This window comes from Cucumis sativus, chromosome 3 (assembly GCF_000004075.3).
Source record: "Cucumis sativus cultivar 9930 chromosome 3, Cucumber_9930_V3, whole genome shotgun sequence".
Classification (NCBI taxonomy): domain Eukaryota; kingdom Viridiplantae; phylum Streptophyta; class Magnoliopsida; order Cucurbitales; family Cucurbitaceae; genus Cucumis; species Cucumis sativus.
In genome coordinates this window covers 29,342,717-29,356,622 of record NC_026657.2, presented here as the reverse complement: position 1 = coordinate 29,356,622, position 13,906 = coordinate 29,342,717, and the positions used below count along the sequence as shown (strand labels likewise).

Sequence of the window (13,906 nt, the reverse complement as noted above, 5' to 3'; positions counted from 1 at the left end):
ACATGTGATGCTGAATAGGTTGAGATCAAAGGAAATTGGAAGGATAGTGATTGGTTGCTTTAGTATTAAAGGCTATTTGCTCATTCACTCACACCCCTTTCATCTCATTTTAACTTCTCCCTTTTAAACACACTGTCCTTTCTGCTTCTCTATTTCTAACAATAATATTAATAATTTCCCACCATTATTATTCCTATTTACATCTACAAACTTCCTAATTATATAACTCTATTCCTTCCATCCTCATCTCTTTTAATTTAATTTAATTTCATTTACTTACTTTATAGTAGACTCGTGACGTGTAAGTATTCAAATTAAATTTGGTGTCAACTTTGTAATATATGACTTATTACAGTTGTTCCATTTTCATTTCAATAATTGTGGAATTCTAAAAAATTAAACTTGAAGACTTTGTCGTTCCCCATTCCTTACCAACATATTGAGAGAAAAAAAGTGTGTTTGTGCAATTCGGTTTAATGAATTGCAAAGTGGTAGTAATGAAACTTTAGATATGGAAATTATGGTAACTTAAAGAATAGTGTTGTTATAAACTGGTTGAGTTCGAGATAATGTATAGTTTTTAGTAAAAGAAAATTAAGATTGACCCACTAAAAACTATGCACTATACATGCATTGTGTTTGTACATTACTACAGAGGAAATCTCGGTAGAATAATGGTGTAATGTACAATTTAGATATTTGAAAACTTGCACAACAAATTGGCTTCATAGTATGTTGGTGCTTGATTTTGACTTCTCTTGATCAACAACTTGAATTTCCTTCACGGGAATTGCCCCATGTGATTTTAGTACCCCAAAAATCATTATTTAAATAATAACATAATATATATAGGTTACCCTCTCAAGCATAAAGTACAAAATAACAAAAAAAGGATTGAAATGTAAATTCATATTATTATTGTATACTATAACTTCTTTTTATTTGTTTATGTAGAAAAATGTGTTATATATAACATATCAAACAGAGATATGAACTCAGTAAATTTTGTTGATTTTTTAGTTGGTTTTAGATTTCAAAATATTAAAACTATAAATTTGAAATTTGTTTCAATCTGATATACAATTACACTCTTAACCTCAAATTTCTTACTAAATACTCATTTTAGTCTTTGGTATTATTATTATTGTGACCACTTGGGATCATATTTGAATGGCAAACTTTAAGTTTGTCCCAAGACAGTAGAAGGTGAGATCCTTGAAGTTTCATCTTGCTACTCACTTCCCTTCCTTTAGAATGTCCAGCCTGTAAACCTCGTTCTGGGAAGCATACTACTGGGGCGGTTCTCATTCTCTTACAGGGAGATTCAACCTATATGGTTTGTTTTATGCTTGAGATTTTGTCTACCATTGATATCTTGGTTGAGTCTGATTACTTGGAGGTCATCAATTTGTTGATTTATCTAGTTTTTTCTTTGACTAAGGAAGCTAAAGTTGAAGGTGGGAAGTTGAGGGATGTCTCTTTTTCTCATGATTGCTTTGGCATGTATAAAACTTCGCAGGATTGAGAGTCTTTTGCATCGTTGATACTCGTTATTCGGTGCAGTTTTCTTTAGTTTTTTTTTTCTTTCTAAAACAAACGACATATAATGAACAGCACAACGAGCAATTCGATGACAATATGGAAAAACAGAGAGAGAGACGAATCTCACCAAAGCACCACTCTGATCAACAACATTCTTCATCTCCGAGAATTTATAATATTAAGTCTCAAAATCCATGGAGTAGAAACATATTTTATTACATTCACATTTATAAATAATAATGTAATTTACTGAAGGGAAAAAGAAAAGGCAGGTTTTAATCTATTTGTCCACTTGGTTGAGCTTGCCAAGCCCATTACAACGAGCACAAACGATCTGAGTTTGATCTTTGCGAGCCGCATTTGCCCTCAGCGCCGACTCCGATCGCCGGACAAACCCTGCACCGTCGCATTCCGGACACCTACGGAGGACAAAAAGGGTAATTTCAATTCCTGAAGCAGAATCCCACTGCAGACAAGCAAAATTTTACGGTAATAAACTGAATTTGTCGATTAAATTTTGCTTACAGGTCTTTGCGAGAGAAGAGGATGGGGAAGGCGGTACCGACGAGAGCCACAGCAATGGCGCCGGCGATCAAGTATGTGGTGCCGTCGGAGGAGACGTCTCCAACGGCGGCGACCACTGTGGAAATTCTCTTGTGATTGCGGCTGCTTTGGCGGAGGGATAGGGTGGACGGTTTTATTGAGTGGTTGGAGGGCGGAAAAGGGGCGACGGCGGGCGATTGTTTGATGGGTTCTGTGGAGGAAATGCGCGGAAATGAACACAGAGATGCCATGGTTTTACAGAGGAATGAAATTGAAGCTAAATTTTGGGTTGGAGGAGGATGAGGAAGAAAAAATTTCTTATATTTTGGTGGTCGGAAGGATAGAAAGAGAGTGTGTGTTGTTGAAATTGAAATGTGGATAAGGCTACGTCGGACTTCAGGTTGTGATTGTTAAGATAAGGATGCCCCACCGTCTGGATTTTCATGGAGTCAAAATCGTTTTGGCTTGGACTAACTCTTTTCTCATTTTGGTGGTTCTCGTGTTCTTAGATATATGAGAAAAGGTCTTCGTATAAGGAATCTCAAACTTTCAAATTCATATTACAATGCAAAACAGTTAGTCACATTCTGGTGAACTAAGAATAGAACAAATGTGCTGATGTTATAGCACTACATAGTTTGGCTCTTAGAATCGTTCATTTGTATTCTTTTTAGATATTATTTGATGATGAGGAGAGGTACTTAGTTGGTTTGCTGTGGTTAATTGTTGCCCTGTTAAAGTTGATGAAAAAAAGAAATAGAGAACTGAAAAAAATGGACATTACTGACACATGTATATTTTTCTCTTCTCGTTTCTAATCTTACTTGGGCAAAAGTATAAAGTTATCACCTATCTTTGTGCAATCCCTTCTCACCCTTAAAAAAAAAGATATTAAAATATTTTTTTAGAAAAAGAAACATGGAACACACAGAAAGACAATACAACAGACGTGCCTGAAAATCTAATTGATTTTCAAGTTTTAATCTTATTAGGGTAAAAATACTCTTGCAGTTTCCATTCCAGCATCATGTGTAGTGTCTAGTCCCTTGTCACAAACAAAATCCAAATGGCAGAAGAGACATGAAAAGCCTTCTTCATGCATAATACAAAGAACCAGACCTTCTTTTGGGTTCAGCTTGGTTTGATTATACCTTTTGTCATTTCCTTTTAAGAGAATAATACAAAAATTCAACAATTGTAGCATACAAATGCCACTAGTGACATGACTCTCATACAGGAATCTGCACATATGCGACACACAAATTTTAAAAAGTTGCAAGACATGTGAGCTTACATCTCTTACATCAAACAGAACGAATAATCTTACATTCCTTCTCCCAACAATCATCATCTGATGTGTGTCCTGGTAGTTCATTTTCAAGACATGGAAAAAGGGGTACAACCTGTTGGTGCTCAGCTCACTTTCCTGTCCATATTTTTGACAATTCATAAAAGAGGAAAGCAGAAAAGGAATTACTATAGGAATAAAGGTACGTTTGCTTTGATATGAACTAAGAAAGCTGCTAAAGTTGCACATGCATCAAGTAAGAAAAATGGTGTTCGTGGTTGACATACAAATGTGCAATAAAGCTAAAACTAGTAAAAGCCTATTTTCAAGGGCCAAGAGTTTTTTTCTAGTGCACCAGTAAAGTTTTGATAGCAACATATTAATCATCTTGCTATAAACAAAGCACTGGCCCTGGATGAGACTTCTTCAATGTATAATTCATCTAACCTGAGTTATTAAATTGTCTCACCCTATCAGCTTTGTCAATCTACCCTCCTTAGAAGGGTATGGATCCTCCTTCAGGGATCGAAATATGGTGCTGGATGGGTGTAATTTCATGCTTGAATGAGCTCAAATTTGTGAGAGAAGCTATAAATTTCAAGTGAAGAAAGTAAAAGAAGTAACAGCTGAAAAAGAAGGCAGTGAGAGAGAACATACGAGTTCCTTAAGAATTATCATACAACAGAAAGAGAATACCACAAAGCAAAGTCAGAGAGATGAAATTTAACTTATAAGTTAAAATCAAGAAGGGACAAAAATACAAACATAACTAAAAACATAAGATCTTCATATTCTAAGGATAACAGCTGCTTTGCAGCGAAGTTACAATGTTACATTGCATAAGAGGAAAAAAATGAACCTACTAGACATCAACAGGAACTCCCTAACCCATCTCTTTCCTTTCAACATCAAACAACAGAATACATTCACATACTCGAATTGAACTGCCATTAACCCTCGACCAGGCAGATTATACGACTCTCTCCCTTATTCATCTCTAAATATCCTTGTCCCACCATGTCAAAAATTCTCCAGTCGACTACATTTAAGTTACCGAATTCTGTATTTCTTGTTGATGTATCTATACAGCTAATAAACAAAAATTGTACGTCTACACCATTACCCAAAAGGAAGACTGTTATGGGCTCAATCACTCACAATTTCTAGAGGGAGTAAGAGTGAGAATTCACCCTCTCTATGAGTATAACTAAGCAGAAAACGTATAGTTTATGTCCGACGCTATAGGTTGATTATTCCTCCTCGAGTGTCTGTTGAATAACCTAGCAGAGAAGCTCCTTCTTACTGAACCAGGTCCAGAACCAGAATGACGGGACGAGCTTCTAAACCTCCCAAAAAAGGAGAATAAATTGCGAAAAACGCTACGAAATCCACCACTTTCACTTGATCTTCTCCCGCTTGACTCCCACGTAATCCTCCTAGGAATACCACTGGTGGTACTAAACCCACCATCAATTTCAGTGTAAACAACAGGAAGGTCATGTTCTGCAGCTCCCCTGCCCCAAGTAAACCTTCCAACAGCAAAACCCCTACCGGGAAGCCTCCAAATTGTTAGTCCAACAACTTCTTCAGCAGAAGCAGGGGAGTTCCTCCCACTGCTATGCACATCGGTAGGCAATTGGTGCCGACAAACAGGACAAGAATTCCGGATAGAAAGCCAAGGGAGTATACAATCCAAATGGTAAATATGCTTACACGGCATCTCTCGAGCCTCAGAGTCAAGCTCAAATGGTTCCTTACAGACCGCACAATGTGATTCCACACGCACATGGTTAGCAAGAATCTTAACCACAGGCAAAGATTCAATCGCAGCCTTCGAAGCCGGTGGGTTTTCCAATGGGCTAACCCCATTCACCTCCAGTTGCGCCAATTGATTGAGAAGACGATCGAACCCCGATCCCATCAAGAACTCGGATACATTAGAAGGTAAAGGCCGGAGGCTCGCCCCAGTACCATCGTCACAAAAAATCTCATAATTTCCTCCACCTCCAATACCATTATTACTAACAACACCCGAGTTAGAAGGATCGCGCAGAACAATGATACGATTGAAAGAGGAGCGATCCTCGCCATTTCTTCCACTGCGACGCAATCTTGGCACGAAAGAAGGGTTTGGGCCAGAAGCATCATCGTGGTACATCGCAGCAGCAGCAGGAAATCGATGAACAAGCGGAGACAGAGAAGGCAACGACCTAAATTCTACAACAGACCGAATCTAAGGCCTGAGCCCGAACCCAGATAAAGCAATCGCATCTGTAACACATACAAAAATAAAATAAAATAAATAAATGTTGATCCCATCAAATCCATCAATTGATTGATCCAAAGAATAACACCAACCTCTTAACAGAATAAACCCTATTTATATAAAGTTTTGATAAAGAGATTGAAATTACCAATTAAAATTCGATGTTGGAAAATCAACGAACGCCAACAAACTTAAGAATCCGAAAACGCTCTCCCTGGATTGGAAGAAAAGATAGCGAAGTTGTTCATGAACGCTTTGGTGTTCAAGGAGAGAGGATTCGCAGCAGATGAAAATTGAGGTTTAAAAACAATTGCGTGGGATTTCGATAGCGAAGGGTCGTCGTCGTTTCTTTAAGCGTCGAATTTACGCTTTAACCCTTTCTCTTTTAACTACTAAATAGTAAATACTAAACCCAATTTCGGAATACAATGAATTTTCGATAAATAATTCATCATTAATTATTGTACGTTGCCGCCATGTGCATTTGTCCTCTCTTAAATAAACAAAAATAATACCAAATTACATAATTAATCTTCATCTTCATTTTCATAATTAATTATAGTTTCTTCTTGTCATGATTGATAGAATATTATTAAATCGAATTAGGGACCAATAATATACTTTACTTTACCATAGAATTTGTTGTTTGGGCCTTCAAGATTTAGTTATATAATGGGCTTCATAGCCGAGCCGAATCCAATCCATTTAAGAATTCGACATGTCGATTCTTCTCCCTCGTTTTAGCGCATTTACTTCTTCCTTTCCCCATTTGATGGCACGTCGACAAGCTCACTGAGTTTGGCAATGAATATGTGGACGGAAGATTCAATTGGATTCGAGAGATCAAAGGGAAGTTTAAGCAATGCGGGTTGGAGAATATGAGAAGTACTTCTTCCCAAAACAAACAATCGGTACAAAATTTGTTATTACAGTTAACTACAAGTTCAGCAATGCATTATAATGTTTTTTTTTCTCTCTACATGTACGGATTAGCTAGTCTTGCTTTGAATTTACGCAATATTTTGTATTTGGGATTTTGTTGCTTGGATATGTATTTTGTTATTTTTTTTGGAATAGATTGTGGGTTTAAAGTGAGGAGGATCAAGGGTGTGGACTGGATCAATCCACTGAAGGGATTAATTCATGTGATGAGGTTGAAGTTACACCAGCGGATTAGGAAAGTAACTTTCACGAAGGAATGTAGTTTATTTATACTCTCGAAAAGGCTATCAAGTTATTGGGAATGAATTTGTTAGCCTAAATTTGTTGGTTTTTAGTGTTGAGTTAACTAATATGGGCAATGCTAATTGTTTTCCCTTGGTTCTTTTGGGGTATATGGTAAACTTTGGTTAGGAGAAGGCACTTGTGCTGGTAATCAGGGGAAATTTCTTCCTTTGCTTTATGAACTCTAAAGCTAAATTGTAGTTACTGACACTCTATTTCTATTTTGTTGAATTAGAAATGATAACAAAGTGATATCAAGATGAAAGCAAATTTCTTTGTTGAAAATTGCTTGGTGCTGTTTTATAGATTTGTTGAAAGCTGTTAATCCAGCTAATCTTGAGGGAGCATTACAAAACTAAGGTAAGTTATAAACATGATGTGTTCATTAGGTCAAACACTTTCCTAGGAAAATTGATATTGCAAGGGAAAGTCAGAATGGGATGCTCAAAGCAGTACTTAGAATTTTGGTAAACAAGTTGTCGTTAGAGAAGAGATTTAATTACAAGTTTTTTCCATTTCATTTATTTTTAAGTTTAGTTCATTCACATTGAAGTTTTTGTCTAAAGTGTTTTGAGCTTTTAAAAGTATCTATTAGGACATTGCTCTTTAGGTCCCTATTTAGTTTCTACTAGGTCTATTAATTTCAAAATATATCAAATAGGTCAAGGACCTCTATTAGCACTTTTTAAAATCATGAGAACAAATAAATACAAACATAAAAGACTAATGACTAAACTTGTAATGTAACTAGAGATGTACTAATTAAATTGTGTAACATGATACTAATACTGACATAGAATGCAAAAATCTTAAAATATGCTTATTGGACTCTATTTCTCTGAGTTACTAACAAAAATAAGATAAAAAGATGGTTGAATAAACCACGAGAGCTTCTAATTCTGCAAGAAGACATTATTTTTGTACTGTCATAGTAGACTTCTTCTTCATGCAGCAACTGGAATCGTCCTCACATGGCAGGGCAGAAAGTGATGGCGTAACGTGAAACCTTGCATTTACGGAGGCTGGAAGGGTCGTCAAAAGCATAGGTGTAAGCCTTGGGGCACATGGCTTTGAATAAATGAGCAAATAGCGTAGGCCTGCAGGTTTTGGGGTTTGCATACTTTCCTGTGCAGCAGTACTTGGCTGATTGCATGGCTAAGCAGGCACTCTTGCACCCCACCACTTTTCCATTCTTCTTCACCTCCAATTTTGATGGACAAAAAATGTTCACATCAATATCACAAGATGCAATGCCACAGCCAATTCCACCCCCAATTGGCTTCATTGAAAGAGGCAAGTTGAAGCCATCTACCAAGCTAACATCATAATAGTGCAAGGGTGACATAGATGATCCCAGAGTTACTTCAACAATAGTTGCTGGAGGAACACCAGCAGTGCCTCTACAATGTAATCGTCCCGAACAATCTCCTGTATCACACGAGCCTTTGCCTTCATGGCTAAAAGAACAGCCTTGTCTTCCCCAAATCCTCCCTGACCATTTCTTTGGCACTTCAACCACTACGTGCTTGCCTCTGCCAAGATGAAAACCACCATCCATTGGTGTATTTTGGCCTGAATTTCCGAGTATTCCAGGCCAGACACTTTCATTACAGTTGTTTACTAAAATTAGCTGTTCTCCACCTGCAAGCACAAAAAAACCTTCAGTATGAAGTGAATAGGAAAGTATTGAAGGAAGAAATGTTTTGAGGTGCTTATTTACTTGTAAGTGAGATGGAGATTGCCAAACAGAAGATGAGGAACAGATAGGAAATCATGATCTGAAACTTAGGCTTGCAAATGGTGATAATGAAACTTCCGAACATCTATTTTGTGGTCTGATTTTGAATGACAGATTTGGGAAGAGAGCTATAATTTAAAGGCTCCATTGCTCTAGATTTTCCCCAAGTTTATACTCCTACTTTCACTTTCACTATAAAGGGATATATCCATTCCTTCAAATTGGAGGAACTCTCTCTCTCTCTCTCTCTCTCTCTCTCTCTTTTGTTTGCTTTGATAGATCACTACAACACACTTTCCAACTTTTCAAAAAAGATCCAACTTGATCCCAACTCAAATGACGCTTCACTTTGCTAGACTTCCTCATTGAAATATGCTCTTTCCCTAAAGCTTAAATTATATGATCATAAAATTCATTTCCACACAAGAAGATTCTCTTATTGTCATAAAAAACGATTGCTTGGCTTGTTCAAAAAGAGAAAAAGTTAAGTTTGATGAATGTTGAAGTTTTGAATTTCATGCTTTTCGTTTTATCTCAATTTTAATCTATTGTTGCTTCCTCCTTTTGAGTTAATAGCAGCCTTGTTTCTTACACTCATTAGGTGATCAAGGAAGTGAGAGGAGACCGTAATTGAATAAACTCGACTGACCTTGTATTGTGTTGTTGATGTTTTAAATGTTCTAATGCCCTAAGCTTTGAAGATGATTGCAAATTTCAGTTAAGACAAAGTGCTAATTTAAGGTTATAAAATGTTTCAAAATGGACTAATTCAAGTTAAAAGGTTGAGCTTATATTTTGTATAAGTGGATTTCTTTATTCAAACTATATATTTAGCTCAAGGCCACAACGACTCGCAAGTGTATTTGAAAAAGTGTTGAATTTAGAAAATAAGTCAATTAAATGCACTCTAAGTTACATCATTAGTTAAAAGTAACCGCAATTCTTTTAAAAGTTAAAATACAAGGTTTGACATTTCATAAACATTTCAAAACTATCTTATCTGATGTGCGGTATTGTTTTAGCTTAGTCTAATAAATTGTTTAGTACATTTTCATATAATACGAGTAATTTAATAGTACATTTTCATCTAATACAAGTAATTCAATAGTTTGTATTTTTTAATAGTTAAAAAAAAAACTAATTCTAAAAAAATATTAAAATGAATAAAGAAAAATCAAGAAATTTTTTTCAAACTTTTCCTGTAGCTTTGATTTCAAGCGCTCTCTCACTCTCTCGCTTTGGCCGTTTCTCTGGAAGCTATGATTCGTCGCGTCGTCGTTCAGCTGTCAAAAACCGCCACCGCTGCCACCGTTCGAACTGCGAGTTTGGGTTCCAGCTCTCGTTTCTCTCTTCTTTCTTCTCCATCGTCTTCACGTTTAGCTTCACCATGGAGATTACTTCACGTTGGAATGGACCGCCCAAATGCTAGCCCGGTCACTCGTCAGATGATCAACTACGGTCTATCTCATGCTAGGTCTCAGAGATCAGGTCCATATTCTTATTTGATTTCACCATTTCGTTTTTAATGCTTACTACAGAAGTTGTTTTTCGTTTTGTTTGTTTTATGTAAAAAATCGGTATGAAATTTTTGGTCTGTAATCTTAATGTGATAACTAGGCGAGTCGTACGCACAAGGTCTTCTGGTTTTGGAGCAGTGTCTCTCTGCTCAGTCGAGTGAAGGCGAAGATGCCGACAACTCCAGGGGAGCGGTGTTGCTTGCTATGTCTACGTTGCTTGCTGAAAGGTTTTCATTGTGTTTCATTTATTCTTTTCTTATTCATTTCATTAAGATGTACGTTGTAATTAAATTGGCTTATGGCTAAACAACTGTCCTATTTTGGTTGTTTCAGGGGTGACATTCATGACGCTATAGATAAGCTTCAGCGAATTGAGGATTTAGCACATTGTTCTCTAGATATTAGAGGTGAACTTTCCTAGGGTTTTAGTTCGTTCTTTTAGCCAAGTTAAGCTCGGTTCAAATTGAGTATTGGTGGCTAGTGTTTTGACTGTAATTTCTTATTGTCTTTCGTGTAGTGGCTGCTCTTGAAGCACTTGCTGGACTTCATCTCGAGTTAGACTTGGTAAATTTCCTTGTAAAGTTGTAATTATTGCTCATGTTGTATCGAATTAACATTGATCAATGTTATCTGACGATGATTCTTCATATGTAGAATGATTCTTCATCCGCCATCGCGGATAAATGCTTACAACTATTTGAAACCAGTGAACTCGCTGATGATGGAGATTCTGAAGTTCTGAGAGCTCGTGTAAAAGCTGTGAAGGGGCTGGTTGAGCTTGTCCAAAATAACCTTGGTGCAGGTGTTTGGCCTTTAGTATTCTCTCTAAGCATCTTGTTCTATTGTGAAGTTTTACTAAGTTAACTGTTGGTTATCTATCTGCAGCTGAATCGTTATTTGAAGGATTTCAGACTATTGAAAGATGTGCTGGTAAGGTACTTCAACTATATATGTGGGATAATTTGTTGATTTCCTATTAATATTTTGATTCGTAGGTAGTGCTGCTTTTACATACGGAGAATTCTTAGTGGCTTCACAGAACTTTTCCTCTGCAAAAGAGGTGTACAAGAGAGTAATTGAAGTGGGATCAGAAGTCAAAGATTCGAGTGAGCAATGTGCATTAGCTGGTGGTAATATGTCTCCTATGGATGTTTTAGTGGCTGCGACTTGTGCTTTGGGGCAGCTTGAGGGGAACTTGGGGTAGCTTCTTGATTTGTGTGTTGAGCAAATTCCCAATAAGATTCCTTATTGTAGTAATTATAAATCATAAGTTCATAACTTTACTCTGTTCCTTTTTTGTCTAGGAATTTTTCTGAAGCCGAGGATTTACTGACAAACGCGTTAACTAAAACAGAAGAATATTTTGGTATGGATGTTGCCAATTTAGAATTCTCAATATAATCAAAACTTTACAACATATATACAACTGAAGTTTCTGTTCTTTTTCATTTCGCATTGTTTGGCTATTTTCCAAGTGGGTATGAGGGTGTCTAATTTTTGGAACATTTACATGGTACAGGATCTCACCATCCGAAGGTGGGTGTTATCTTAACCTGCATAGCACTCATGTTTCGACACAAAGCAATGAAGGAGCATTCAAGTTCAATTTTGATTCAGGAGGTTGGATTTTACCACTGCCTCACTCGTGTTATAAACTCCCTTCAAATATAAGCAAAAATTATTGGTCCTTTAGTGCAGTGTGGAAGGTGTTGATTTCTCTTCCCAACATCCTGGGTGTTGGTTTTTGTCTACTTGCCCTATGCAATTCAATTACAGATCATATTCAAATCTTCATAGTGTATAGAAGCATTTCTTTTTAGTTACATTTCAACAGATTGCTTTAAAAATTCATTTACAGGGACTCTACAGGAGAGCAATAGACTTGATGAAAGTTTCACCAGAAGGTATCGTATTGCCATCCAACGCTACATCTTTATCCTTTTTTGAAAAAAAGAACAATTAATTTCAACTGAATAGCCTATTCTCTTTAAGACAGGGGAGGACAATCAAAGGTGCACAGATGTGACATAGCAGCAATAGCTGGAGGTATTGATCAAGCATTTTAGTCATTCTAAGCGTTTAGCTCGAGGCTTGAAAAAATAACAAACAAATCACTGCATGAGATCGAAATGTTCATTGCGAGAGTTGTGGTTGTTAAACGTTGGATAGCTTTGGGTTGCTCTCTTAAATGTTAAATGAAACCCAGATGAACTGATCAAATCGCACCCTGATTATGGTTAAACTCTCTCCTAAAATCACATGTTATAGCAAAATAGGCATGTTAACCTTTCATAAACGTGGTGGTCTGAGCATCATTATTCATTGATATCATTGATTACTTCTGTAGAAGCGTATGCGGAGATTCTTGACGTCCAAAAGAATAGAAAGCCTGAAGCACAGATAGTGAGGAGCTGGGTAAGAGGTGCTTGGAGGAATGGCAGGATATCATTGGAAGAAGTACTAGACATAGGACAACCTCCATCCAAGGTGCCTGTTATTGATACTCGAATCTGTAGGCTTATTTAATTTGCAATATTCTCGAGTTCTGGTTATTAGGTATCATTACAGAACTCAAGAGAGTGGCATATTTTGAACGGTGACAATGTTATGTAAATTACTTATGAAGTACAAGAACTTGAAGATTGTAGAATTCTCTGATACAGTTGAAAGTCGTGTGGTACAGTTACAATTTTCATCGTTTTTCTTTTTTCAATAAAAAGACACAAAGGAGATCTCAAGATGTTTAAAACTTTTCTGGGAATCAAAGAGGAAGATCCAGGCCTTTCCCAACATCAACTCCAATCACCTGAAGTATACCCTTGTTCAATATCTGAAAAAGCAGACAGATAAAACCCGTAAACATGGGTAGTAAAGGTACAAGATAGAAAGTTTTCTTCATACTAAAAAGAAAAGAAAACCTCACCAGCTCCACTACGAAAATCCCAATAAGGCCTATCATGCAGGCTCTAGAATTCCAGATTTCAGCAGTTTTAGTGAATCCAAGAAACGGGGCTTGAAATTTCGGCTCTACTTTTGGCAATTCAACCTTCAAAACAGAAATGAAAAGGTAATTCACAAGCCCCCATGAATGTATTATTCTGGATTTCTTCAAGCTTTTGAGATGTAAACCATTTTTTCAACAGGTGAAACAGTAATGGGAAAAAAGGTCACAATTTTGAAGAGGATAGAGAGCGTACTCCAGCCGGAGGCTTTGCGGCGGCCTGAATCCTGAAAGAGGTACGAGCCCTGCTGCTATTGGCACGGACGGAATACCCAATTTGAAAGAGACAGTGGCGACTGTCTTGATGGTTACAAGTCAGAGCTCTGGCCGGAGGAAGAGAAGATAAAATCACAGAGGAGGACGCCATTATTTGGAAATGCTCCAAACACAACCACAACCACTGCTTCGGTAACGTTATCAGAACTTTCCCTCTTCAAATTTTCTTTCCGTAACTACTTTTTTCCACCTTAAAATTAAATGCTAGGCTGGAGGGTTGGTCCTATTAGATCTTGAGGATTTGGAGATGACGCGACACTCTTTTTTGTTAGTAAAAACTGGGACTTTTTAGCTTCAAACAAATAAAACATTTTTACAAACTTATTTCAAATAAAAATATGGTTGTTCTGTAACTTCGTTTTAGGATAATATTGAATCTAAATGTAATTTAAAGCAGTGTAGTTTTGCAATTACAGAATTAGACCCTTAAAACTCAATGGTGTTAGAAATGAAAAAGTTTGCACCACCCAAAGTATTTATCACCGCAACATCTTCATGTGATGAGGGGACT

General features: G+C 36.9%; 5 protein-coding genes and 1 long non-coding RNA gene across 9 annotated transcripts; 2 read left to right on the top strand and 4 right to left on the bottom strand.

Moving 5' to 3' along the window:
• Window positions 1-1,679: 1,679 nt before the first annotated feature.
• LOC101209846 lies at window positions 1,680-2,640 on the bottom strand. Its single transcript, XM_004137744.3, has 2 exons — window positions 2,068-2,640; window positions 1,680-1,961 (listed from the first exon to the last, which is right to left on the bottom strand). Exons 1-2 carry the CDS (start codon window positions 2,334-2,336, stop codon window positions 1,823-1,825), a joined length of 408 nt encoding a protein of 135 aa, XP_004137792.1. The 5' UTR covers window positions 2,337-2,640; the 3' UTR covers window positions 1,680-1,822.
• Window positions 2,641-4,131: 1,491 nt separating this feature from the next.
• Window positions 4,132-5,950, bottom strand: LOC101206677 (E3 ubiquitin-protein ligase RDUF1). Its single transcript, XM_004137731.3, has 2 exons — window positions 5,788-5,950; window positions 4,132-5,644 (listed from the first exon to the last, which is right to left on the bottom strand). Exon 2 carries the CDS (start codon window positions 5,529-5,531, stop codon window positions 4,581-4,583), a length of 951 nt encoding a protein of 316 aa, XP_004137779.1. The 5' UTR covers window positions 5,532-5,644; window positions 5,788-5,950; the 3' UTR covers window positions 4,132-4,580.
• A 408-nt stretch (window positions 5,951-6,358) lies between these two features.
• Window positions 6,359-13,276, top strand: LOC101204931. 4 transcript variants are annotated; one of them, XM_004137885.3, is made up of 14 exons: window positions 6,365-6,550; window positions 9,859-10,089; window positions 10,219-10,345; window positions 10,452-10,525; window positions 10,636-10,682; window positions 10,773-10,920; window positions 11,004-11,048; window positions 11,114-11,318; window positions 11,423-11,484; window positions 11,638-11,738; window positions 11,977-12,022; window positions 12,111-12,164; window positions 12,466-13,185; window positions 13,262-13,276. In XM_004137885.3, the coding sequence occupies exons 1-13, from the start codon at window positions 6,502-6,504 to the stop codon at window positions 12,642-12,644; spliced, it is 1,368 nt and encodes a 455-aa protein (XP_004137933.2). In that variant the 5' UTR covers window positions 6,365-6,501; the 3' UTR covers window positions 12,645-13,185; window positions 13,262-13,276. The 4 variants fall into 4 exon arrangements, with proteins under 4 accessions (XP_031738666.1, XP_031738667.1, XP_004137933.2 ...); XM_031882805.1 differs by having other exon boundaries at window positions 6,402-6,550; window positions 9,807-10,089; XM_031882806.1 differs by lacking the exons at window positions 12,466-13,185; window positions 13,262-13,276 and having other exon boundaries at window positions 6,359-6,550; window positions 11,638-11,824.
• Window positions 6,557-7,880, top strand: LOC116402750. The gene is made up of 2 exons (XR_004215360.1): window positions 6,557-7,223; window positions 7,816-7,880. It is a non-coding gene; the product is annotated as an uncharacterized LOC116402750 (long non-coding RNA).
• Window positions 7,515-8,898, bottom strand: LOC101208621 (thaumatin-like protein). Its single transcript, XM_004137739.3, has 2 exons — window positions 8,584-8,898; window positions 7,515-8,504 (listed from the first exon to the last, which is right to left on the bottom strand). The coding sequence occupies exons 1-2, from the start codon at window positions 8,684-8,686 to the stop codon at window positions 7,831-7,833; spliced, it is 777 nt and encodes a 258-aa protein (XP_004137787.1). The 5' UTR covers window positions 8,687-8,898; the 3' UTR covers window positions 7,515-7,830.
• LOC101209600 (light-harvesting complex-like protein OHP1, chloroplastic) lies at window positions 12,733-13,699 on the bottom strand. The gene is made up of 3 exons (XM_004137743.3): window positions 13,316-13,699; window positions 13,042-13,164; window positions 12,733-12,948 (listed from the first exon to the last, which is right to left on the bottom strand). The coding sequence occupies exons 1-3, from the start codon at window positions 13,484-13,486 to the stop codon at window positions 12,880-12,882; spliced, it is 363 nt and encodes a 120-aa protein (XP_004137791.1). The 5' UTR covers window positions 13,487-13,699; the 3' UTR covers window positions 12,733-12,879.
• Between the last annotated feature and the right edge of the window lie 207 nt (window positions 13,700-13,906).